This window comes from Euleptes europaea, chromosome 14 (genome assembly GCF_029931775.1).
Source record: "Euleptes europaea isolate rEulEur1 chromosome 14, rEulEur1.hap1, whole genome shotgun sequence".
Classification (NCBI taxonomy): Eukaryota; Metazoa; Chordata; class Lepidosauria; order Squamata; family Sphaerodactylidae; genus Euleptes; species Euleptes europaea.
The window spans coordinates 13148583-13176543 of NC_079325.1; the positions used below are offsets into that span (position 1 = coordinate 13148583).

The window sequence follows — 27961 nt, forward strand, 5'->3', positions numbered from 1 at the left end:
CAAATTCCTGCTCAACCACTATTTTTATTCAACAGCCTTCCATAACATCTCCCCCTGCCTCAGTTACCCCCCTGCAAAATGGCAAGAAGAACGACATATCTCCACAGAGACGTTGTTGATCAATGCAATAGAAAGACAGTAAAGTCCTTTACGGTGTATTAAATGTACTATATAAACGGGGCGGAGGAGGGTTTTTATCCTAATAGCTTTAGTATCAAAATCCAGATTTCTTGGCTGCAGCTCCCTGCTGAAGGTATACTTGCTAGCAGACATAGCAGCATAATATGTGGGGAAGTTCTTGGATAAAATCACACCCATCCATTTGGGAGCAATTCCTCATCCAGCTGAAGGCTGAACTCGTTGGGTTCTGTTATAGAAGCCATAAAATAACGGAGGATCTGATGCATCTATTTATCTCCAGCACTGAGATCCAGTCTACCATTCCAGGGTATTCCAGGTGCCTCTGGATTGGAGTCACAGTGGATACGATCCACAAGGCAAAACACCACCCAATGTAGTGGCCCATGGGAAATTCAAGACATGCTTGGCTGGGTATAGAAGGTGCCCATCCCATCTCCCTCCCCTCCTCTCCTTTAATTCAGCAACGACATTGTCCATAATGTACCACCGTGTTAAGCACGGGGGAAATGTTCTAGCTACATTCCTTTTAAAAGACACACCCTCCCACCACCTGAAAATAAACCGACAGTGAAATATCAACATTCATCATCGAGCACTTTTTCGTTTTTGTCCATGGATCTCAAAATGGTGAGTTAAGTCCCTGTAGTTACCCCTATTTTGCAGTTGGCAGGGAAGAAGCCCCAGATAATGGGAAGGACCTCTTTGTGTCCAGTAATAAGTTGGCAACAAAAGCATCATCTTCTATGCCTTTGGTTTCCCACTCTCCCTTGTGCCTCCTGCAGGTTTTGTGCACTTGAATTGTCTATAGTTTGGCTCGCTTCTGTGTTATAAGGACACCCTCTCTTTCACCTCTCCCACTGTCCCGTTGGATCCATTCAACTCCGCCAGCTCTTGGCCTTCACCTTTAGTCTCCTCCTTCTCTTCTTCCTGATCGCCTCCATCTTCCTCTTTGGCCTTATCTGCTTCCCCTACGCTCAGAAGGTTGACACTGGAGAGGTGGCTGAGGAGACGTCCCTCCTGGAAAGATTCGGCCAGTTCTTTGGCACAGCACGCAGGGGTGTTGGTTTCATAGGTGCTGTGGAAGCTGTTGTAGTCAACTTCGTAGAAGTCCTTCTCCAGGGTGAGAACGGGGGTGAAACGGTGGCCCCAAAGCACTTCTGTGTCCATGTAGGAACTCCGTGCCTGGCAAGTCATTCCTGGGTTAAGAGAAGGAATGGAAGAAGATTATTTGGGTTGGGAGATGCAATGGAGGAGACACAACGTGGAAAGTCAGCCTCAATGCACACGTTCTGTCTCCCGTTTTTGCTTAAAAGCACTTCAGTGTAGCTTCCATGCCCAATTGCTTCAGGACACGGAAAAATTCTTTGCCTAACAAGTTTTATAAAAAGGGATCTTATGTTTAAGCAAAAAGCACAAAATATCCATGGAAATGAGCATGCCTTTTGGAATACATAAAAGGGAAGCTTTAATAGTAAACAGTGGTTTGGGCAAAGGGTTTAAATTGCAAATGTTCCCTCTTCCTGTGCACTTTTGGTACTGAATGTCAGGATTTATTCTTACATTCCTGCCAGTTTAATAAGTAGTGGAAAGGGCCATCAATTCACAGCTAATGCACGGCAACCCCGTAGGCAAGAGACTAACAGAGGAGGTTTGCCTTGCCTGCGTCTGCATAGCAACCCTGGACTTCCTTGGGAGTCTCCCATCCAAGTACTAACCATGGCCAGCCTCACTTAGCTTCTGAGATCTGACAACATCAGGCTAGCCTGGGCCATCCAGGTCAGTATATATTATGTATATATATCATTACACCCCTCTGGATCATTATATTGCTGCATCACCCTCTTTTCTAGAGACTAGTTTGGGGCATGGTAGGGATGTAAAGACTGGGCAGGAGCTCCATAAAAGCTAACAAACTGTCAGGTAGCATGGTATGGATTTTATTCCTAGTCACTACACGGAACCTTCTCTGGAGGCCCAAACCTAGGACTTCCATAAAGTTCTTTTTGGTGTAAGCATGTAGGTCCTTGAGGTAGGTACACTGTCACCCATAAGGTTGATTCGGCATCAAGTAGTAGAAGCAGAGCACAGATAACAGAGCACAGGATCATATAGCCTATAGTCATTCTCAGGATATGGCGTGAGGGCTTATTGAGGAACGAATGCATTTTCTGAAAGAACACTTAAGAGGCAAAACAGAAGTCATTCTTTCTCTTTCCAAAATGTGCAAGAAATATAACACAAGCTGAGACTGTACAGACATTTCTTAGGAATGCTCGGGCTTTCTGTTTCACATACTGAACAGTGGCTTGAACACATGAAGCTGCCTTATACTGAACCAGACCCCTGGTCCATCAAAGTCAGTACTGTCTACTCAGACCGGCAGTGGCTCTCCGGGGTCTCAGGTAGAGGTCCTTCACATCACCTACTTACCTGGTCCCTTTAACTGGAGATGCCAGGGATTGAACCTGGGACCTTCTGCACGCCAAGCAGGTGCTCTACCACTGACTCTAAGACCACTCCCATGTCTAAGACTATTCAGCTTTATATGGGCTTAGTTGAAGATTGTACTGCTTAGGATTGCACGAATAGGATGGAGCTGCCCTAGGGCAGGATTTGACTCAGGAAGCATGTTACCTATCCTCCTCCCGACATGTTCTTTATTGCATTTGGTGTGAACACAAGGACACCACCTTTAAAAGTGTTAGGCAAGAAGTATGCATTGGTCTTGGTTTCACACTGGATCCAGATCTCAGGATTGTGGAAATGGCCACATATTTTGGATAGGCTGGCAGAATGAGTAAAATGTAAAGATTGGTAAGGTAAAGTTATTACTTTCTAAAGAGAGGAACAGCCTGTTACAATTCACCATGCTACCCTATAAAAGGTAATGGAAGCATTCCCCTGCAGTCCCTTGCTGACAATAATAATTTCTTGATGGCCCAGAAATGAGAGGGTATTGGCTCCCACCTGTATTGGCTCCCACCTGAAGAAACTCTCTCATATTGGTGACATTGTTAAAATGCCAACTTGATAACTGCAACTCCAAAGGTTGTTTCATATGTGCATTGATGTTCCTCCATCTCTCCTTCCTTGCTAGGTGACCTTTATCTGTTGAAGAGTTTGGGGTTGTCATTAGGGTTGACAACCTCCAGGTGGTAACTGGAGGTCTCCTGGGATTAGAACTGATCTCCAGTTCACCTGGAGAAAATGGCCACTTTGGAAGATGAACTCTATGGCATTATACCCCAGTTAAGTCCCTCCCCTCCCCAAAACCTACCCTCTTCAGGATCCATCCCCAAAACCTCCAGATATTTCCAAATTCAAAGCTGGCAATCCTGACAGCAACCCCTATCTTTTTGACGATGTCCCCTTCAAACTTACCTTGGCCAATCCTTCTCAGCTTTGACAAGTTTGGGCTAATCCAGGCTATTCAGGCCGCTCTACACTCTTACAGTATGTATTTTTCGGCAGTTCTTATTGCAATTGTTCTAATTGTGTGACCTGCCTTGAGTCATGGTGAGAAAGGTGAACTCTCAATGAAATAAATAAATAAGTCAATGACGAGTGATCAAATGAATGCATGAATGGGGCATGAATGTTTTTGCTACAAGGAAGGAGCAGCTGTCAGCAACGGAGCCAGTGTGTTATAGTGGTTAAGAGGGGTGGTTTGGAGCGGTGGACTCTGATCTGGAGAACCGGGTTTGATTCCCCACTCCTCCACATGAGCGGCGGAGGCTAATCTGGTGAACTGGGTTTGTTTCCCCACTCCTCCACATGAAGCCAGCTGGGTGACTTTGGGCAAGTTACAGTTCTCTTAGAGCTCTCTCAGCCCCACCTACCTCATAGGGTGTATGTTGTGGGGAGGGGAAGGGAAGGTGATTGTAAGCTGGTTTGATTCTTCCTTAAGTGGTAGAGAAAGTCGGCATATAAAAACCAACTCTTCTTCTTCTACATGTGAAGGCCCAGCAAAAAATGAAATTTCACAACGCCTCCTTCTTTAATATTGTACCACACCAAGCTTTTAAACCTTCTCAAGATGATTACTGGAAAGGAACAAAAATAAATGAATTTTTTTTTTGCAGTTGAAACTGGGCTAGAAATCTCTCCAGCTGGCTGTCAAGAGAAGACTTCTGTTATTGGAGGCTTCTGGGCAGACAGAAACAAGAACAGTGTTAGTCATGGCATTTTGGCTTTCAGCAAATGCAGGAACTAGGAAGTGCAGAGGCTGCTGTGAACAATATTGTACCGGAGGAGGAAAGCGAAGGCACGTTGTTCTGAACTGGGTGAGTGGGCCTTGCTGAGGAAGTGGTAGGCCTGGCTTGGAATCAGTAGGTCAGAAAGAATCCTGATTTTGGAGGGGCTGTAAGAACGCCATCTTCTTTGCTAGGTCACTGCAGTCTGAATAGGGTTGCCAGGTAGGTTGCCAAGGAAGAAACGGGGGTGGGGCCTAGTGCGTTGGCACAATGCTGGCATGCGTTCCTTTCCCTGCTCCATTTCCTCCCACCAGTGCCCGAGGTCCTGATGGTAGGGTTGCCAGGTCCCTCTTCTCCACCAGCGGGAGGTTTTTGGGGCGTAGCCTGAGGAGGGTGGGGTTTGGGGAGGGGAGGGACTTCAATGCCATAGAGTTCAATTGCCAAAAACCTACTGCCGGTGGCAAAGAGGGACCTAGCAACCCCAGTTGTAATAGCAGGAGATCTCCAGCTAGTACCTGGAGGTTGGCAACCCTAGTCTGAATAGACAGTACTGACATTAATGGACCTGTGGTCTGATCCAGTATAAAGTAGTGTCATGTACAATAATTGAATAATAGAATTGGAAGGGGCCATACAGGCCATCTGAGCCACGGCCTCTCATGGGGGGCAAGGAGATGCAATTCCTCTTTGGCTGAAGCACAAAGCCATATCATGCCAGGCTCCTGGCTACACCAAATCCCTCCTTTCATTCACAGACTGTCAAAATGGGTATTTTGACAGGTATTAATATTAATCCTCCTCACTGATCAGCGATAGGCAAAGGCAGGGCTGGTCTTTTCATGAAGTAGCAAGAAACAGAAGCGTTGACCGGCTAATTCCAGGAAGGCCCCCATTTTCTTCCCTCCATCTCTTGTCTTTCTATGAGGGTTGTTTGGAGGGAGTCAGCTTTGACACTTGGCTCCAGGCAATGGTTTTCAATTGTATCTTCCATACCTGAAGCTCCCTGCTAGAAATCTAACGACCCTTAGCATGGCTACCTGGGCTTGTGATAAAATCTCAGATAACAGAAAGGAGCTCCCTTCATTCATTCATTCCTCCACAGTAAGGTTGCCAACCTCCAGGTACTAGCTGGGGATCTCCTGCTATTACAACTGATCTCCAGCCAATAGAGATCAGTTCACCTGGAGAAACTGGACTCTATGGCATTGAAGCCCCTCCCCTCACCAAACCCCGCCTCTGGTACCTTGTGCTGATTTGGAACTCCTCCAGATGCAATTCTCTCTTCCTATAAGTATCGTGTGGAACAATGGAAAACCTTCACCAACCATATGCTTTATTCTTAGGGTTGCCACCTCTGGAGCGTGAACTTTAGGTGATTGTACCATGCTGAGGGCCCTGACCTGGATGGCCCAGGCTAGCCTGATCTCATCAGATCTCAGAAGCTAAGCAGGGTCAGCCCTGGTTAGTATTTGGATGGGAGACCACCAAGGAATACCAGGGTTGCTGTACAGAGGAAGGCACTGGCAAACCACCTCTGTTAGTCTCTTGCCATGAAAACCCCAAAAGGGGTCGCCATTAGTCCGCTGTGACTTGAATGCACTTTACAGACACACACACACACACACACACACACACACACACACACACCCCATGCTGAGGTCCTTTCCCTCCCTCCAAACCCCACCCTCTCCTGCCTGCACCCCCTAAATCTCCAGGTATTTCCCAACCCAAAGTCACAATTTTCTCCAGAGGAACTGATTTCTGTAATCTGGAGATCAGCTGTGAAAGCAGGAGATCTCCAGGCCCCACCTGGAGCTTGGCAACCCTACATATTCTGCAGCAGTTGCTTTTTATTATTATTTACAGGGGCACACAGAGCCAGCTCAACTGAAGCAACTTGTAATTGTGCCATAATGCCAATCAGAGATTCCTCTTAAGCGCATAAACATCTGCATTAGTGATACCGGGATGCAACACCTGGCAACCCTGACATCCTTGGAAAGGAATGCGGCCTTGTCCTTGCCTCGAAATCCCATTAAGGGTTAATCTTGGAGGATGCTTCTTCTCTCCAGCCCATGCTTATTAAAGCATTTCCCCCATTTTCCTTGTTAATTATTCCTCTGCGCCAACGAAGTCAACAAAAAGGTGTTAAGGCAGAAGAGATGAGCTTCATTAAATGCAGACGCAGGCTGCTGCTACGTTGCTGGAAGGCAGGGTGACCTCCATGTTTGGCATTTTTTCAAAATCTAATCAGCGGTAGACAAGAGACCGTCAGGGTCAATTCAGATGGGTACTTTTCCTCTGCAGCAGCGCATGGGAAACCAATGCTCTGAGATGCAGCACGTAAGTTTATTATATTGACGTTTCATCCAAAGTTAAGAAGTCATATGGAAATCAAGAGTGAAGAGTCAGACACTTGGAAAGTCCACAAGGAGCTTAACTCAATAACAATACTTGACATTTATCTAACAGGTTTGGTGCTCAAAAAGGCTTTGTGCACATGCATCTTTCCAGCAACCCTTTGCAGAATGAGGGTGGTGCAACGGTAGAGCATTTGATTGGCATGCATATGGTCCCAGGTCCAATCCCTAGCATCTCCATTTAAATTGCTCAGTGAGTGATATAAAAGACCGGAGACCCCGGAAAGCTGCTGCCAGCCAGAGTAGACAATACAGACCTTGACTGACCAGTGGTATGACTCAGTAGAGGGCAGCATTGGTCCAAATATCTGCTCAGCCATGGAGCTTATTGGTTAACCATAGAATGGCCCCTGTGAAATGTGCTTCCAAAGATAGGACATGTCTGTCTCTTTCTACCATCAAGACATTTTCATTTCAGAGAGCCCTGATCTGTTGAGGAAGGATTTGGAGTGTGTTTATTCTGCTATCTTCTTTTAGATTGTTTACTATCGGGTGTATACTCATGCTAGATTGCATTTTTTATGTCATGTTATATATATCTGCCCAGAAAATTGACCATGGCTGCAGTCCTATAGGTACTTCCTTTGGAGTAGATCCCATGGACCAAAATGTGGTTTACTTCCTATTATATTTTTATCACATCTTTCCTTTAAGGAAACCCATATAATTCTCACTGTATGTGCATAGATTTGGGCTGGAAGACATTAGTGTTGCCAGCCCAGCTCCATACAGCAGTGGGAGCATTTAGGGAGCAAAATGGCATTGTGCAATGCTACAATGTCACATCTGGCTGGGAACCCAGAAGTGATGTCATTGTGTGGCATGATCCTCTAGAATTTTCCCCAATCTCTATGGTGAAAACCATAGAGATCAGGAAAATTCCTAGAGTGTCATGCAACACAATGACATCTTTTCTGGGTTCCCTGCAATAAGTGACATCACAGCATTGTGTGACCCCCCCATTTTTGCTCCTGCTGCTGTATGGAGAGGTGGCAGTGCATAGAACTCTGATACCCTTTAAGGAAAATGCAGATAAATAAAATTATTAAGGCATAACTCTAAGGATAGTTCACCACATCCTGGGACAGGGAGTTGCACACTTTAACTATGTGTTGTGTAATGAAATACTTCCTTTTATCTGTTTTGAATCTGTCACCCTCCAGCTTCAGCAGATGACCCTGCGTTCTAGTATTATGAGAGAGGGAGAAAAGCTTCTCCCTGTCCACTCTCTCCATACCATGCATAATTTTATAGACCTCTATCATGTCTCCCCTTAACTGCCTTCTTTCCAAGCTAAACAGCCCTGAGCATTTTAACCACTCCTCATAGGGCAGTTGCTCTAGTCCCGATCATTTTGGTTGCTCTTTTCTGCACCTTCTCAAGCTCTGCAATATCCCTTTTTAGGTGTGGGGACCAGAACTGTATGCAGTATTCCAAGTGGGGAAATTGTCACTGCCATCTAGTCAGGGTGAGAAAGGAAAGGTCATAAATCTTCCAAGTATCATTTCTCTAATTAGGTTGAGTGTGTTCATCATCAACATCAAAGCCACCAAAATATTGGTTCTTGTGGGTTATCCGGGCTGTGTAACCGTGGTCTTGGTATTTTCTTTCCTGATGTTTCACCAGCAGCTGTGGCAGGCATCTTCACTGAAGGACGAAAGGTCAGGAAAGAAAATACCAAGACCACGGTTACACAGCCCAGATAACCCACAAGAACCAATGAACTCTGACCGTGAAAGCCTTCAACAGCACCAAAGTATGATTTTAAATGGTTGTAAAAATTAGTACCCTATTTGCACTAATTAATCCCACAAAAACGTCAGCCTCTGAAAAATTGAATACCATTCCTCGTCAGAAGCAAGTTCAAATGTAGTTTGGGCTCAGTTCCCAATTTGTTCTGTGCATTACATCCAGAGGAGAGCTTGTCCGCACTCAGTTCACTTTGATTTCCATGCTGGAGGGAGATTTCTGGATTCTCTTTTTCTGAATGCTCCATGGGTTTGTAAATGGCCCTGGGATTCGGAAATTCAAAAGAAGGCAAGAATAGAAAGAGAAATGCTGATTTACAGCACATGCTAAAGGAAGAGGAAGAGGAACCTTGCTTAACCACTACACCAATGCGGTGTAGTGGTTAAGAGCGGTGGTTTGGAGTGGTGGACTCTGATCTGGAGAACTGGGTTTGATTCCTCACTCCTCCACATGAGCGGCTGAGGCGAATCTGATGAACGGGATTTGTTTCCCCACTCCTCCACATGAAGCCAGCTGGGTGACCTTGGGATAGTCACACGCTCAGCCCCTCCTACCTCACAGGGTGTCTGTTGTAGGGAGAAGGGAAGGTGATTGTAAGCCAGTTTGAGTCTTCCTTAAGTGGTAGAGAAAGTCGGCATATAAAAACCAACTCCTCTTCTTCTTAATTATGCCAGAGACAGAGAGGGCCATGGTGACAGCATTATCCCATGGCACATCTTGTAACAAAAAGGTGTATATTTCTGTGCCAGAAGGTTTAATTTCTTTTTGCTTTCAACTCAGAACTTACCAAGCCCAAGGACAAAGGAACCAAAAGGAATATGAAAGGAACCAAAAGGAATATGAAAAGAACACAGGAATCGGATGCTGTCTCAGTGTAATGCACTCCTTTCTTTTCATAGAAACTTAAGCATTCCATAAAACTTCACTCTCTGAGTCTTTGTTCACTGATAGAATCTGAAGGCATTTGCACGCAAGGAAGAAGTGAGCTGTGACTCACAAAATCCCATACTCTGCCAGAAATTCTGTCACACTTGAAAGATTTCAAAATACTTCTCATTCATAAGCTCAAGAACCCTTATGGCAACCCTTTGAAGACAACCAGAAGGTGAGGAGAGGCCGTGGCTCAACGGAAGAGCCTCTGCTTTGCATCCAGAAGGTCCCAGGTTCAAACCCCGGCATCTCCAGCTAAAAGGACCAGGCAGTAGGTGATATGAAAGACCTCAGCCTGAGACCCCAGAGAGCTGTTGTCCATCTGAATAAACAATACTTACCTTGATGGACTTGTGGTCTGATTCAGTATAAGGCAGCTTCATGTGTTCAGGAGGATGGGTGAGAGACAACCACTTGCTCAAGGCTACCTTCATAGAATCATAGAGTTGGAAAGGACCACCAGGGTCCCCATCTTCATAGAAAAAGAGAAATTTTTAACCAGGGATTTGCTGATGGGTAGATCAGAGAAGAAGCGTGTGGCACATGAACACATGAAGCTGTCTTATACTGAATCAGACCCTTGATCCATCAAAGTCAGTACTGTCTACTCAGACCGGCAGCGGCTCTCCAGGGTCTCAGGCAGGGGTCTTTCACATCACCTACCTGCCTAGTCCCTTTACCTGGAGATGCTGGGGATTGAACCTGGGACCTTCTGCGTGCCAAGCAGAGGCTCTACCCCTGAGCCATAGCCCCTCCCCACCTTCTGGGTAGTCGTGAATAACCAGTCCCTTCTTCATCCTCATCTCCCAGTATCTTATCTAGCCAGGAACAACAGATGGAATTTTACTATTTGGTACTGACAACAACAGTAATAAACGGGAGGGGGGGGGTCCATTGTCAACATGATACAGGTAGAGTAGGAGGGCTGGCAGGCAACGGATATCTGCTACAAAGTCTTGGGGATGTGCAGACTCTTTGTCATGCAGGCTGACGGCTCAAGGGTGAAAAAATTGTATTCTTGAATGTTCTCTAACTGAATCAACCAAGTCATTCATCAAATAACTCAGACAAAACTGAGCATGTGCAGGGGGTCAGCAGCCAGTTGCTTGCTTCTTAAGGCTGTTTGGATTTTATTGTCACTTTATTGGGTTTTTATTGTCACCTTTCTCCCCCTGTTGAGCAAAGAGACCTCTTTCATCTGGATAGAAAGGAGTGGCTGTCACTGAAAATCCGACGTGCAAGCACTCAACCACTGCGGCTGCAAGCCTAAAGACAGGTTCTTGGGAGCAAGCCCCGCTAAATAATGGGACCCCTCCTGAGTAGACCAGCGCAGGCTCATTCCCTTAGAATTTTAACTGGTTTTAAGTCCATTTTACTACCACAAGGCACCCTGAGAACTGATCTCACCAAATTTCCCTCTGAAATTTTTTGACTGCAAAACAGTTTTCAGGTATCCTCTGGAATGTGCAAATGTTTAGTGGAACGTCAGGTATTTGAGATGTTTGCAATTTGGGTTTGTCTGGACAGCCCTGCTATTATCAAGTGAGCTGTGTGTGTAGTGGTTAGAGGGTTGGACTAGTCACTGGGAGATTCAGGTTCAAATCCCTACTTTGCCATGGAAGCTTGCTAGATGTCCCTTGGCCACTCACACACTTTCAGCCTAATCTACCTCACAGGTTTGTTGTCAGGATAAAATGCAGGAGAGGAGAATGATATCACTCAATTTGGGTCCCCTTTGGGAAGAAATGTGAGGTATAAAGAAAGTAAAATTTTATTGTGCTTTTTAAGTTCCCACTGGGATTTTTTTGCTGCTATTTTATCCTTTCGATTTGCTTGTTGAAATTGTTTCAATGTGCTTTTATGCTGCTGTTATTTCATAGAATCATAGAGTTGGAAGGGTCCACCAGGTCATCTAGTCCAACCCCCTGTACAATGCAGGAAATTCACAACTACCTCCCCCCACACCCCAGTGACCCCTACTCCGTGACCCCCATTCCTATTTGTTTCATCGAGTGTATCGATTTCCTTTGCTGATAATGTGGTTTTTAAGTTTTTATGTTTTACATTGTCATAAAATAATCTGGTCATATTCTATGGGGAAGCAGCTAACATATTCAGATGGGTGAATAAACATTGGATATTCAATACCAGCTTTTGACAGAAAAGGAGTTTTTCAGTAGCAGTCAGTATTTTATCATCTTTGACAGATGTCATAGGAGAATGGAAACATTAGATGTGCAGTAATCAGTGTTTGCTGGTATCTGTCAGATGAACTGCCACAGTATTTACTAAACTTGGTACTTCATTTTTTTAAAGTCCTAAAACACGTCTTTAAAATGTGGAAGAAACCCCCCCCCCCAAAAGAGCAGCAGGAGGAGGAAGAGGAGGAGGAGTAGAGTTGGTTTTTACACCACGATTTTCTCTGCCTTTAAGGAGTCTCAAACTGGCTTACAATCGCCTTCCCTTCCTCTCCCCATAACAGACACCTTGTGAGGTAGGTGGGACTGAGAGAGTTTTGAGAGAACAGTGACTAGCGCAAGGTCACCCAGCAGGCTTTAGATGTAGAAGCGGGGAATCAAACCTGGTTCACCATCTTACAGTCCACCACTCTTAACTGAATTTCCATGCCTAATTTCTGCACCAAAATTCACATGCCAGAATTTATTGGGGGAATTTTAGAGAATCACCTGAGTCTGAATTAGGGATGCCAGCCTCCAGGTACGACTGGGGATTCCCCAGAATTACAGTTCATCTACAGACTAGAGAGATCATTTCCCCTGGAGAAAATGGCTGCTTTGGGGGGTGGGCTCTATGGCATAGTACCCCACTGAGGTCCCTGTCCTCCCCAGGCTCCATCCCCAAATCTCCAGGAGTTTCCCAATCTGGATCAGGCAAACCTATCCCCACCCCTCCCCCGCTGGTAGCGGGGGGGGGGGGGGCTGGCAACCCTAGTCTGAATAGCAGCGTTTGAGTACTCATCAAATAGGAATTGTTTGACCATTTTTCTTTCTGTGACATTGAAGCATCGTTTTGGAGATGGGGCCAGAAATCGGCCAAGGCAGTTCTGCTGAGCAGAGAGAATGCCGGCTGTCATTTGCAAGGACGTTTTGTTAAAGCGACACGCATTTTGCCAGCCAGTGTGCTTTCCCACCCCCCTCTTGTAACACTGTTGCTGTCATTTAATATGTCTGAACTTAAATCAGTGCTGTCTGATGAGATTCCCTTTAAACGAAGGCAAAAGAGGATTCGTGGCCTGAGTAATTGGTGGGCACAATATCATTAAGCGAGAGGCAGAAGAACTTGGGCAGTTTTCATAAAGCAGCCTCGGTTGGTGAAACACTTCTGACTCTTGCCCTCCTCTCTCTGTAATTAATCTTCACGCGCAATAATGAATTCAGGGCTGTAAAAAAAAACCTCCCACCAGCCTCTGCTGGATGTTATAAAGGCAGCACTTCAGTGCGTGCTTACTTATGAGAAAGTCCCATTGAATTCCATGGGATTTATGTGCAAGCAAACATACATAGACTCCAGCTGTAAATAAAACTTACTGCCTTGGGGACTGATTGAATCTGAGAAACAAGTCAGGGAAGGTAATGTCTAGATTAAATTACAGGGGCAGACAGAGGGATATGGCAATTATTTATTAGATCACGGCGACATTTTTCAACTTATTCCCCTCGGAAATATGTTGCAAAATCTATTTCTTGCTGAGGCATTCTTCCCTCTCTCACACACATGCCTTTCACCTGGTTGCACACTGGTATTCTGTCTCCTGCATACATTTGTTACAACTGCATAGTGCTTATGCCTGCACATCTACAAGTATGTGCGTTCACACATTCACAGACCCTCATTGTGATAAATGTAAGTTCTTAGGATTGGCTTTGCAATGGTGTGGATGAATAGTATTCCCTCAACCAACTTCTCTTCAGTGGGGTGAGTATAAAATTTGCTTACGTATGAACCTGCCTTATACCAAATTGGACCATTACTGCATCTATAGGGTTGCCAACCTCCAGGTACTAGCTGGAGATCTTCCGCTAGTACTACTGATCTTCAGCCGAGAGATCAGTTCACCTGGAGAAAATGCCTGCTTTGGCAACTGGACTCTATGGCATTGAAGTCCCTCCCCTCTCCAAACCCCGCCCTCCTCAGGCTCTGCCTTCAAAACCTCCCGCTGGTGGCAAAGAAGGACCTGGCAACCCTACTTTCCCCCAACCCTTCCTAGAAGCAGCTCAGGACTGCAGACATCATTATCCTTTCCCCATTTTTATCTTACCATGTGAGGTAGGTTAGGCTGAGAGAGGTGTGCCTGGTTCCAGGTCACTCAATGAGCTTCACAGCAAAATGGTGATTTGAACCCATGTCTCCCAGTTCCTTATCTGACAATGTAAACATTTACACCACACAGGTGCCCCATGTATTTTGTATATTATGTGAATGTGTGTGTTTTAGGGAGAGGGGACACAAAGGCAAAATATAGAGCTGAAAATCACTTCAAACCAACTCTGATATGAGTATTTGCCAGATGACTGATTTTGGTTTGTGCGGACTCTGGATTGTGGTTTCTTATTAGGGTTGCCAACTGCCAGGTAGTAGCAGGAGATCTCCTGCTAATTCAACTGATCTCCAGTCGATAGAGATCTGATCACTTGGAGAAAAATGGCCACTTTGGCAATTGAACTCTATGGCATTGAAGTCCCTCCCCTCCCCAAACCCCGCCCTCCTCAGGCTCCGCCCCAAAAATCTCCTGCCGGTGGTGAAGAGGGACCTGGCAACCCTACTTTATTGCACTCTGGGTTGTCCTTTGGTTTTATCTGTTGTCTGCTTGGAGGGTTCTGCCTCTTAGCTTGTATCTGAATGGTTGGGTGTGATTTCCCCCAAACTATAAGCTGTTGGTGGGGGGAGGGGAGGAGGGAGAGAAGGTTATCCACATGCAGAGTATAAATTTTTAAAGAATAAATATCCTTCATTAGCCGGCGCGATTGTGGCAAATATGAGAGCTCTTAATCCTGGAGACAGGAGAGCATATTGCAGCTACGGCGCTCGTTCCAAGCACCACTCTTAATTGGCTGTCTGAGCACTGACTCTTAAGCACCGTCTGGGTGCTGCTACTCTTGAGAAAGAATTATGGTGGGGGGGGGCACAGAAATGCCACTTCAGCTCTAAGCAACAAGGCCCTGAGGTTACCAGAGGGAAGGGAGGAGAAGCTTGCAATGTCGGGAGTACGCCATACGATTGAGTTACTCCAGTCTAGGAGTAACTCCAGGAGAGTTACTCCAGTCTAAATCCATGCATTTCAAGGTGCTTAGGCTAGGGTTGCCAACCTCCAGGTACTAGCTGGAGACCTCCTGCTATTACAACTGATCTCCAGCTGCTGACAGAGATCAGTTCACCTGGAGAAAATGGCTGCTTTGGCAATTGGACTCTATGGCATTGAAGTCCCGCCCCTCTCCAAACCCCTCCCTCCTCAGGCTCCACCCCCAACATTTCCAGGTATTTCCCAACCCAGAAATACCGAGGATATGCTGGTTTCACTTTAGAGCTCCAAATTCTGGGGAGGGATTTGGATCCGGAGAATTTCAGAAGCGTGCCAATCCCATGTTCTTGCCTGCACACCAGATGCAGCACGCTGTTTGGGGAGCGGAATAATGGAATTGCCACAGATTCAAGCTCCTTAATGCTATTAGGCACTGGTCTGTGTGTTCCCTTGGGTGGAAGAGCCTATTTGTAAAGCAATATGCTTTTGTCATGCTTTTAATTCCAAGGTTGTTATTGATAATGACTTCCTTTTGCAAATCATTAGCCATGACTGAGCTGCTGGATGAAGAATCACTGTCTGTAGCCAAGCACAGAATCAGTTCTCACCAGACCTGGTAATATACTCCCTATTTACCAGGGGCACACCTTATTTTTGATTGCCCATCGCTGGTCAGTCACTGTTCATAATTTGCCCTTGTTATTTTGCCTTCAAGTGATGTCTTATTACAATTTTACTGTGAGTTGGTATATTTGTTAATTTTCCAGGTTCTGCTCCATTATCAAGATTTGTAGAAGATCAACCACAGAGGGAAGGTTTGGAGCTGGGGAAAGTACAGAATAGACAACCAGGATGATCAAGAGGTGGGAAACACCTTTCCTATGAGTAGGGTTGCCATCCTCCAGGTAGCTGGAAATCTCCTGATATTACAACTGATCTCCAGACAACAATTTTACTGTGAGTTGCTATATTTGAAAGAAGGCGGCTAAGGGGAGACATAGAGGTCTATAAAATTATGCATAGTTTGGAGAGAGTGGACAGGGAGATGTTTGTCTCCCGCTCCCATAATACTAGAACACAAGGTCATCTGTTGAAGCTGGAGGGTGACAGATTCAAAACAGATAAAAGGAAGTATTTTTTCACACAACGCATAGTTAAATTGTGGAACTCCCTGCCCCAGGATGTGGTGATGGCTGCCAACTTGGAAGGTTTTAAGAGGGGAGTGGACATATTCATGGCGGAAGGGGGTATTCATGGCTATTAGTTAAAATGGATACTAGTCATGCTTCATACCTATTCTCTCTAGTATCAGAAGAGCATGCTTATTATATTAGGTGCTGTGGAACACAGGCAGGATGGTGCTGCTGCAGTCATCTTGTTTGTGGCTTCCTAGTGGCACCTGGTTGGCCTCTGGGTGAACAGACTGCTGGACTTGATGGGCCTTGGTCTGATCTAGCAGGACCTTTCTTATGTAACAGAGATCAGTTCACCTGGAAAAAATGGCTGCTTTGGCAAGTGGACACTATAGCATTATACCCTGCTGAGGTCCCTCCCTTGGACCCCCCCCCCCCCCCGAATCTCCATGTATTTCCTAACCCAGAGTTGGTAACCCTACCTATGAGTAAAGGCTGAAGGGTCTGGGTCTTTTTAGTTTAGAAAAAAGAAGGCTGGGGGGGGGACATGGTTTGGGTTTATAGAATTATGCATGGGTGGAGAAAAATGATTGAGGGAGCTTTGTCTCCCCCTCCCATAATTCTAGAACTCAGGGACACCCAATTAAGTTCATGAGCAATAGTTACAGGATGGACAAGAAGAAAACGAAAAGTTGTTTTTTATATGCCAATTTTCTCTACCTTTTAAGAAGAATCAACCCATCTTACAATCTCCTTCCCTTCCTCTCCCCACAACAGACACCTTGTGAGGTAGGTGAGGCTGAGAGAGCTCTAAGAGAACTGTGACTAGCCCAAGGTCACCCAGCAGGCTGCATGTGGAGGAGTGGGGAATCAAACCGGCTCCCTCCTGCCACTCAGTCATGAGTGTGTGTGTTTCTTTATAGTGTGTTGTGATATTGCGCTGTCCTTTGTGCCTGCGCCATATCCATGATGCGAGCCGTTATAAAGGACTGATAACACCACCAAGATTAAAATATTGCCACAGAAGGGAAAAGTCCTTTCCAGAAATTAAGAACGATGCTCATCTTAATAACAACGCTAACAATTCAGAGCACCTGAATTAATCTGAAAACCGCTCAGGTCAAAGACAACTCAAAAATACAAGCCACAATTAAATGTCACCACTGGCCAGAAAGGTTCTCCTAACATTTCAAAATGCCAACAGAGTAAAACTGATTTGGACACAACATTAACCTCTGCAAAATTCTAGGGCCTTGACTCCTTTTCAGGCAGCCTTTGAGAAGCACTGAGTTACAAGCATCCTTTGGAAAGGCACTAAGAACAACACATCCCTTGGAAACTAGGGGTGCTTTTGATGTTTTCATCCTTCCTCATTCAACTTTAAAATCCCCATTTTGTTTCTTCCTTGTGTGAACTGAACCCACAAGACTTCATTTTTTCTGTTTCCTCATATCGCGTTTTCCCCATGGACTTTGGGGAGGGGCTGTGGTTTAGTGGTAGAGCCTCTGCTTGGCATGCAAAAGGGCCCCAGGTTCAATCCCCAGCATCTCTAGTTAAAAGGACTAGGCAAGTAGGTGATGGGAAAGACCTCTGCCTGAGACCCTGGAGAGCTGCTGCCGGTCTGAGTTGACAATATTGACTTTGATGGACCAGGGGTCTGATTCAGTAGAAGGCAGCTTCATGGGTTTATGTGCTCACGTTTTAAACATAATTTTGATATATAAACTATGTCACGGAATGTGTTTGGAAATTTAAAAAAAAAAACCCTCAGAACAATAGTAATATAAATTGATGGAACCAGCAGAAAAGAACAAGAAAGACCCCTACATGTGAAACAAACCAGAAAGTTCTATTCCCCCCCCCCCCCGCACACCACTAACAGATGCCACATTCTGGGTATTGTTAAAAATAATGCTTCTTTCACCTTTGTGGTGTGGATAGCCTATGCAAAGATGTAGCTGGTCATGTGCTTGATTGTTTTTATGGTAACTAATTGGAAGGCCTGATCTTGTCAGAGTGTAGAAACTAAGCAGGGTCAGTCCTAGTTAGTACTGGGATGGGAGACCATCAGGGCCTGATTTAGGTTTGATGAGGCCCTAAGCTATTGAAGGTAATGGGGCCCTTTATATGTCCAGCTGTCCTTTGTCAACAACAAATTGTCGCTGTTTTTTGTGTTGAATATATGCTATAAGAGGAAGGCACTGGCAAACCACCTCTGTTAGTCTCTTGCCATGAAAACCCCAAAAGGGGGTCACCATAAGTCGGCTGCGACTTGACGGCACTTTACACACACACATATGCTATATGGTAATTTATGGACCTAATAGGTATCTAAAGCCATTTGTACATAACAAAATATTTTATCAAAGTAATTGTTGAACTGAAATACAATTAAGAAGTATATTAATAGTGAAATGTACATGCAGTTTTTTTTCCTTTAAATTTTTTTGGGGGCCCCAAGAGAGTGGGGCCCTAAGCTATAGCTTGTTTAGCTTATGTGTAAATCCAGCACTGGAGACCACCAAGGAAGTCCAGGGTTGCAATGCAGAGGAACGCAATGGTACTCTACCTCTGTCCGTCTCTTGCCTTGAAAACCCTCTGGGGTCATCATAAGTTGGCTGTGACTTGACGGCACTTTCCACCACCACCCATTATTGTTATTTTTTAATGTAAATTTGTTCCCATAATACAGATTTAATCTTCTTACAATTGGTTCTTCAAACTAAATCTGGTATTAATAGGCATGCAAGCTCATGACAGATCTGGGCCTCCGGGGCGGCTAGAGAGATTCTCTTTAGACACGGTAAAGTGGGCCACAAGAATGTATTGAAAGCAATCACGTCACAGCAGTTTGGAACGATCATTATTCATATTTGTATCTTATTTTTCCCCTCTAAGCATCACAGGATGACAGACAGGGGGATTGTCCTGTTTTATCTTCACAACCACGCAAAGAATTAGGGCAAAACTGCATGCTACATTTTTTTTAATGAGCTGAGTACAGGTTCCCAGCATACTCCATGTGCAGTTCCAATGTTATGCAAATAAACCAGCACGGGGCCATTTTGGCATGGAAATATGGTGAACAGGGGAAGGTAAGTGTTCCTCCTTCCTTAATGGCACGAAGAAGAAGAGTTGTTTTTTATATCCTGCTTTTTTCTACTGAAGGGAGTCTCAAAGAGGCTTACAATCACTTTCCTTTCCTCTCCCCACAACAGGCACCCTGTGAGGTAGGTGGGGCTGAGAGAGTTCTGAGAGAAATGTGACTGGCCCAAGGTCACCCAGCAGGCTGCATGTGGAGGAGTAATCAAACCCGGTTCTCCAGATTAGAATCCACCGCTCTTAACCATCACGTCATGCTTGCTCTCAGGTGGTCTCATGTCAAACTGGGTTCCCTGCAGGGTTTAAAATGGCACTCCCCACTAGGGTTGCCAACCTCCAGATGAGGCCTGGAAATCCCCCAGAATTACACCTGGCTTACAGATGACAGATCAGTATCCTTGGAACTGGAGACTATGGCTGCTTTGGAGGGTAGACTCTGTGGCATTGTACCCTACTGAGGTCCTTCCCTTCCCCAAACCTCGCCCTCCCCAGGCTTCACCCCCAAATCACCAGGGATTTCCCAATCCAGAGTTGTGTGTGTGTTAAGTGCCGTCAAGTCATTTCTGACTCATGGCGGTCCAGCGTTGGCAACTTTTTAATCCTGGCCCCTGCTGTGTGGTTGCAGGGAAAGTGAGTTGGGTCCGAGGAACCCGGAACAATGAACCCAGTTTGCTAAAAAAAAGTATAACATGTAGTTGGACCTTTAGATTAAGTTGAGAAATTGTCTGTCACACCCCAGTTCACACAATACATTTTTTGTCCATGAAAGAACGTTAAGCTGACTGTCAGTATACATGCAGCTTAACCATACAAATTGGAAAATCATAGGTGAAGTGACCAACAATTGAAAGGATTTCAGTGGCATTTTTTCCCATGTCTCCAAAGTTGTCTGCATGGGCAAAAATTGGATTGTGCAAACTAGTTACAAACGTCACAGCTAGAAGAAGAAGAAGAGTTGGTTTTCTCTACCACTTAAGGAAGAATCATACCAGCTTAAAATCACCTTCCCTCACAACAGACACCCTTTGAGGTAGGTGGGGCTGAGAGAGCTCTAAAAGAGCTGGGACCAGCCCAAGATCACCCAGCTTGCTTCACGTGCAGGAGTGGGGAAACCAACCCGGTTCACCAGATTAGCGTCCACCACTCATGTGGAGGAGCTGGGAATTAAACGCGGTTCTCCAGATCAGACTCCACCGCTCCAAACCACTGCTCTTAACCACTACACCACGCTGGCTACAAATGTCACTATTTCTTTGTATAATGCTGCTGTCCTTAACATCTCACATTTTTTAAAACTTGTGAGCCTGGGAAGTTTCGAATATAGACAAGATTCCATTCATTTCCAAGGGAGCTTGCTGTGGGGATTTTTTTTTAATGCACTTTCTTTGTCCATTTTATTTGCTTGGCAATGGGCTTCCATGGCAACCATCAGATCTTGAAGGTCACCTAGGAAGCTGCACAGACTCCAAGAGAGAGGTAATAGAAGTTGCAATGGGGGTGGGGGGAAGCTTTCCCTTCCTCCAGAACCACCACTGTGTTGTGCTGAGCAATTTATTTGCTCTGGAGAAATGTGTGTTCCTTTGTGGTAAGAACTGCTCTCTGCAATTCCACCTCCATTCAGAAGCAACGCCAGACTCCAGAGCAAGAAGTTGTCTTTGTAAACCCCCACTCTATGACAGCCTTGAGTTTTTGGGGATTATACTGCAAACATAGAATTTGGCGTTTGATGTCGGTGTCAATCCCACCCCCTAAACCCCAAGTTTCATTAGGGGGAAAAACAAACAAGTTATTGTCCTTAGAACTCAAAAATAAACTAGGAAATTAGTGTGAGCTTTCAGACATTTAATTCTTGCCTGTACCATGGCCATCATTTCCCTCCCTTAGGCCTGAACCCTAAAAGCCTTTTCACATGTTCTCCTTCTCTGGGCTCAATATTTATTCAGTGTGGATCCTGGAAGTAGAAAACATTATGCAGAATACGATCCGTGTAGGCAGTCTTGTTCTGCCCTTTGTGTTGTGAGTTATAATGCATGCATTCTCAGGTAAACAAGACAGAGAGATGAAGAAACTGCTTAAGGCCATGTGTGTGTGTGTGTGTGTGTATATATATGTGTGTGTGTGTCAGAATTATAACAAATTTTGTTACAACTCTGATTCAGTTCATAAAGATCAGTTTTTATTATGGTTTCTCCACACTTGAGATGTTTGACCAGCTGAGGTCAGTGACCCCAAATTCAGTTGGAGGAATGCCGGTGTGGTGGTTAAGAGTGGTGGTTTGGAGCGACGGACTCGGATCTAGAGAATTGGGTTTGATTCCCCACTCCTCCACATGAGCGGCGGAAACTAATCTGGTGAACTGGATTTGTTTCCCCACTCCTACACATGAAGCCAGCTTGATGACCTTGGGCTAGTCACACTCTCTCAGCCCCACCTACCTCACAGGGTGTCTGTTGTGGGGAGGAGAAGGGAAGGTGATTGTAAGCCAGTTTGAATCTTCCTTAAGTGGTAGAGAAAGTCAGCATATAAAAATCAACTCTTCTTCTTCTGTGTTCTTTGCTTACCACTAACAGTACTTCGGAGCCAACCAATTACCCTTAAAACTGGTGCCTGTTTCTTTATAAATAGTAGGAAACTGCATTAAAAATTGTGAAAGAAAACAAAGGAAGACGGGAAATTGGACAAAGAAAAGGGTTTTCTGAACCATGCTCAAAAATTAACGTAAACCAAGTGCCAACTGGAGTTATATTGACATTGCAGGAAGGTCTTACCAGTTGCTTCCACCATCCCCTCCAAAATCACCACGATTTCAAACTCTTCTTTCTCCAGCTGGGCACGGGACATCTCCCAGAAGGGACTCTTCTCGTTGATTTCATGAGAGATGATGAGCGGCGACACCAGAAACAGGCGGTCATCCCCAGTGTCAAAGCCCACATTGATGTCTGTTTGGTTCAAGGGGATGAATTCCCCTTCTTTGGTCTGTTTGGATTTGATCAGCTTGGCCCTAATGGAAGCCTCAACAATGTGGGAATTCCGCAAGTCCCCAACCCGAAACATAAGACACAACTTCTCATCCCTCATGGAAATCACAGCATTGTTGGAAAACATGAGGGTCTCTGCTCTCTTCTTTGGTTGGCTGATCTTCACAAACATGCACCCTACCATGAATGCATTGACTATGGATCCCAGTATGGCCTGAACCAAAAGCAAGATGATGCCTTCAGGGCATTTTTCAGTGATAACCCTATGGCCATACCCAATGGTGGTTTCAGTCTCAATGGAAAACAGAAATGCTGAGACAAACCCGCTGAGGTTGTCAACGCAAGGGATCCAATCCTTTTCTCCTACATGGTCCAGATCTCCTCGAATGTAAGCAATGAGCCACCAAATGAAGCCAAAAAACAACCAAGTGATAGTGTAAACCATGGTGAATACAAGAAGGTTGAAACGCCATTTGAGGTCCACCAGTGTAGTAAAAAGGTCACTAAGATAGCGGTAGGTTTCGTGGACATTTCCATGATGGACGTTGCACTTGCCACTTTTTTGCATGTAGCGCTGTCGCGGTTTCTTGATTTCTGCAGCCAAAAGGCGTGTCCGATCAGTGGCAATCGGGATGTCATCTCGGGCTTGTTTGGGAATCTTCTTGAGCTCTCTTGGAGTGACGGCAATTTCCATGTCCTGGTTCATGAAGATTCTAGAATCTCCAGCCATGGTTGGCCTAGAGGAAAACAATAAACATAACTTCCTGAGCAATCCAGGCTGCTTTAGCAAAAGAATATCACAATTCAGATAAATCTGTAATTCCTGCTTATAGCTATTGTTATCTATAATAAAACAAATGCAAAAAATGAATTCTCTATACAATTACAGAAAAAAAAAATCAGAAGCCCAGAAAAACGCATGAAATATAGATCAGTGATATGTTTGTGAAATGATAATGTTCAGTCCCACGTAGAACCCTTTGATTTTGTAGGAACCTTTTCCAGATGTTATGTCTGCATGTGCGGGAGGCCAGCGGCCACACAGCAAGAGTGTGCTCCTTATAATACACACAGTCATGATGTTTTCTGAAGAGAGACACTACACATATTTTGCAAGTTCACTTAACTTTGGTAAATGAGAACCAGGACCCTGGAAAATCCAGTGTTTGGTTTGCATATACTGAAGATTTATACGCCTGCAAACAATGCACAGTGCTCCTCTCCAAAAAACGTCTAGTCTCTTACAAGTTTTCCCATTGTATAGTCAGCCTACACAGCAGGGGCAGTGTAACGGCTCAAGAGTCAGACTAGGATCTAAACTAAATATTATGGATATTATTGTTATGGATATTATTATGAACTACACCCAATATCATGGATCTCCCCAACATTTTTAAAGAAATAGCCAAATGGGGGTCCTGATTTACATCAGGGCCATAGTCAGCAGGACAGGAGTTTTGGAGTAAAGATAATTCAGCATGCCTGGACACTGGGAGTGCTATATTCCCCCTTTTGTGCTAGAATCAGACTGTCTAACAGAGCTGTAACTTGCCCAAGGTCACCCAGCTGGCTTCATGTGTAGGAGTGGGGAAACAAATCCAGTTCACCAGATTAGCATCTGCCGCTCATATGGAGGAGCTGGGAATCAAATCCGGTTCTCCAGATCTGAGCCCACTGCTCCAAACCACCGCTCTTAACCACTACACCATGCTGGAGGATAGAATGAAAACTGGAGAACACGATGCAGGTCACCCTTAGCCCCTTGGAGGAAAAAAACAAACAATCAGTTTGCTTGGACACAATTTGCTTAGACAAATTAGATTAGATTAGAGAAGAAAGGTGGAAATGGATTTGTCAAATCTCAAATATCATCTTCAGCAAACCAGGGCAATTTTGACACATCTTGAAGAGGTAATGTGCCTGTTAATGGAATCTCTTTGTTCCACTGGGGAGAAGAAAGAAAGAACGAACCCACCAGGAATCTTATCATTAATCCAGGGACAAAGAAGGAATCTCCTAAGGAAAGCAGCCTCTTCAGTACATCAAAGCAAGAAGGAAGCCGCATGCTCCGAGATGTACATCTATCACAAGCCCTATTAGAAATCTGACCAAGTTTGTTAATGCTCTCACTTTGATCTTCTCAGGCCTTTGTAAATGGGGTAGGAGCAAACAAAACAACTAGAGAGATGCGCCTTGAGGAAAGCAAAAACTTCTGGATGACTCTAAGGGCAGAAGAGTGAGGAAGAGAGAGAAAAGACAGAATTCACTTCCTGCTTCCATGGATTATACTGGCATTGAGTGGGAATGGGGGTTCACCTATTGTTTTTTTTTTTTTTAGGGTCTTTGCAGGTGATACTCCGCATCTTGATACCAAAAAGAGATCCCATTCCTAGCACTATATCCACATTATCATGTACTGGATCAGGGGAAATTTTGCTGGAAAATAAGAGGGAGGAAGCATTGTTTTTTGCATGGAAGGAAGGTAGTGTGCTTCTCTCTGAAACTTTCGTTGGAAATGGGCCTGGATGAACTCCAGAGCACTGGTTTTGTACAGCAGGATGGTGGCAGTGCATAGCCAGCAAAACCAATCAAATTGGGAGGCAGAACTGCATATTTCCAAAGATGACCGGCAGAGCACAGGCTAGCCCGATCTCATCAGATCCCAAAAGCTAAGCAGGGTTGACCCTGGTCAGGACTTGGATGGGAGACCACTGAGGAAGTTCAGGGTTGCTGTGCAAAGGCAAGGAACAGCAAATTACCTTTGCTTGTCTTTTGCCTTCAAAGCCCTATGGGGTTGCCATATGATGGCTGAGTCTTAACAGCGCTTTCCACCACCATCAAACGGGTGAAATCCAGTGCTGAGAAAATGTTAAATGCCTGCAACAGAGCAGACACCTGAATGGAATACAGGAAGCTGCCGTGTGCTGAACCAGCTCAGTATTATCTATTTTGACTGGCAGCCACTCTCCAGGGGTTCTGGTCCTTCTAGCATTTGCTTCCTGGAAGCCTTCAAAAAGAAAATGTCTGATATTTTTAGACGATATGATACAATAAAAGTTTATTGTATTGGCCAAAGGCCGTCACAATCTGTCATACAAAACCCAGTCATAAATAATAACATTAAAACGGTCTGACCAAAAAAAGCTAGTAACTAAATGCATTAAACACACTGATTAAAAGCAGCTTTAGCCCGGATTTTCTGGGCTGCCAAGGCAAAGAGTGACACAACTGGAAACAACTGGATCGGTGTCTGAGAAGAGAAAGAGCAGCTTCTCTGGATCTGAAAAAAGATTTAGGCCCTTTAGAAACGCTGTGGGAAATTTAGATCTGGGCTCTGTATAAAGAGGACAGAATAAAGTGTAATGCATTAGGTCCTCTGGAACGGCAGCTCCACAAATATATAGATGAGAGAGGCCCATGGTGTTTGGAGTAACATCGAGTTAACAAAGCCATTGGCATAGTTTGAAACCGGAGTGAGGTAAAAACTATTCTGAGATTGTGGAAGGGGAAATTGACCAAGTATGAATCTCTGACTTGATCCCTTTTAAACTGTGTAAACCATGGTGAGAATTTGGACTGATAGATTTGCTTTCCCCATCAAACGCGGACTGAAGACAGTTTACAGTAAGAGCATAACCATACCTTACCATTCAAACTACATTCTATATGTAATATTTAAACAGAGTCAACAGTATAAACCCAACTTCGAGGAATCCAAATTTAAACAAACGTTCTTCAGAACAAAAATAAGTAAAAAATATCAAAATAAAAGCAAGTAAAGAGGAATAGCTCTCACCTGGCAGCCACCAGAAAAAGCCAGAATGGCCACGCAGATCTCCTTATTGGAAAGAACAGTGAGGAGAGCTTGAGAAGGTGAGTGAAACTGAAGCCTGGGAGTATACAGGGCTAATATTAGTAGGTCCATTCTAGGTTTTATTATAGTTTCAAGGGTGCCAGAATCTGCAGAAGCTCAAAACTGCGTTTTACTTATGGTCCTCTCTAGGGTTGCCAGGTCCCTCTTTGCCACTGGTGGGAGGTTTTAGGGGCAGAGCCAAGGAGAACGGGGTTTGGGGAGGGACTTCAATGCCATAGAGTCCAATTGCCAAAGCAGTCATTTTTTCCAGGGGAACTGATCACTTATCGGCTGGCGATCAGTTATAATAGCAGGAGATCTCCAGCTATTACCTGGAGGTTGGCAGCCCTATCTCTATCGGCTACAGCTAGGCAAGCTGTTTCCAAGGCCTCTGGCTGGCCTCATTGTTTCATATAGTTTATTGTTCTGAATAAAGTTATACTCTGTTAGGTAAACAGAGTATAACTTTATTCAGAACAATAAACACCCCTCAGCATACTCCTGAGTGACTGCAGCATCTTACCACTGGGTAAAGCAGTCTTTCAGGTATGTGGGCCCCAGGCAGTGAAGAACTTTAAAGATTAAAAACCAGAATCTTAAATTGAGCCCAGAAGCTTATTGGCAGCGTGAAGCTGTTGCATGATGGGGGAAAATGATAGGTCTTAGGGGATTACCACATTATGTATTCCCAGCGATGTATTAAGAGTCTGAAAATGTTATAAAAAGTACTGTTCGCACTTTGTTTGGCCCCTTTAGCTGTGAAGACATCTTCCAATCATTTTTAGCCGTGGCATCCAAAAACCCTTTTAAAGCGATGTTTTTTAATAACATTTTCAAACTCTTAATACATCGCTGGGAATACATAATGCGGTAACCCCCTTAGTCTGAAGTCGAACTGCTGTTCTTTGCGCTCATTGAAATTCTTAGGAAGTCTTTCAAAACAGTCCTACATAAAACAGATTACAGTAATCTAGCCTCGAGGTTACAGGAGTGTCGATCGACATAGCTGGATGAACTAAAGCCAAGAAAGGGGTTAATCAAACGTTATTGTTCTAAAGCACTGTTCAACCCTGCTGGATCCAAGAGCGAGAGCCCGTGCAGGGTAGTGGTTAGAGTGGTAGCCTACGGTCTGGAAGACTCAGGTTCAAAACCCAGTTCTTGTCATGGGGCTTGCTGGGTGACTTTGGCCTGTCACCTTCTCTATGGCTAATTTACATAGGGTTGCCAACCTCTAGGTAGAGTCTGAAGATCTCCTGGAATTAGAACTGATCTTCAGGAAACTGAGATCAGTCCCCTTAAAGAAAATGGCCTGCTTTGCGGGGTGGGCTCTATGGCATTATATCCCACTGGGGCCCCTCCTCAGGCTGTACCCTCCAAATCTCCAGGTAATTCCCAGCCCAGAGTTGGCAACCTTAGTCACAGGGGTGTTGTGAGAATAAAATGGAGGAGCGAATGATGTATACCACCCTGAGCTTTTTTGGAGGAAGATGTACTAAATGATATATAAATCTTAATAAAAGGTACTCCCAGATGGAGTGGGTTGAATCTGGGTTCTCCTGCACTGAAGAAGAAGAGTTGGTTTTTATATGTCAACTTTCTCTACCACTTAACGGAGACTCAAACTGGCTTATAATCACCTTCCCTTCCCCTCCCCACAACAGAAACCCTGTGAGGTAGGTGGGGCTGAGAGAGCTCTTAATAGAACTGTAACTTGCGCAAGGTCACCCAGCTGGCTACGTGTGGAGGAGTGGGGAAACAAATCTAGTCCAGCAGATTAGCCTCCGCCGCTCATGTGGAGGAGTGGGGAATCAAACCCGGTTATCCAGATCAGACTCCACCACTCCAAACCACGGCTCTTAACCACTACACCACTCTGGCTCTCCATTTAGTCACAGCCCCTTCTATAGGAAGAAGTCTAGAATGTGCTCAATGGACTGGTAAAAAAAATGCACTGATTGTGCTGAAAACGTAGAGGTGTCTGGAAACAGTACCAGCTTGATGTCCTCCAAGTAAATCACGGTTTTATGGGAGACCCCCAAGGAAGTGTAAATGTGCATGCCAGAGCCCTTACCTCAGTGTGAGAGCCAGCGTAGTCCAATACATAAGGCATTGGCTTTCATCATGGCAGTCCTGAGTTCAAATCCCATTTTAGTTATGAATGTTCTTGGTAACCTCAGTTCAGCCATTTCCCCTTCACGCCCA

General features: G+C 44.9%; 1 protein-coding gene across 1 annotated transcript; it reads right to left on the reverse strand.

Annotated features, from left to right (window-relative positions):
* Positions 1-853: 853 nt before the first annotated feature.
* KCNJ5 (potassium inwardly rectifying channel subfamily J member 5) lies at positions 854-27961 on the reverse strand. The gene is made up of 3 exons (XM_056860606.1): positions 27831-27961; positions 21697-22643; positions 854-1337 (listed from the first exon to the last, which is right to left on the reverse strand). Exons 1-3 carry the CDS (start codon positions 27860-27862, stop codon positions 967-969), a joined length of 1350 nt encoding a protein of 449 aa, XP_056716584.1. The 5' UTR covers positions 27863-27961; the 3' UTR covers positions 854-966.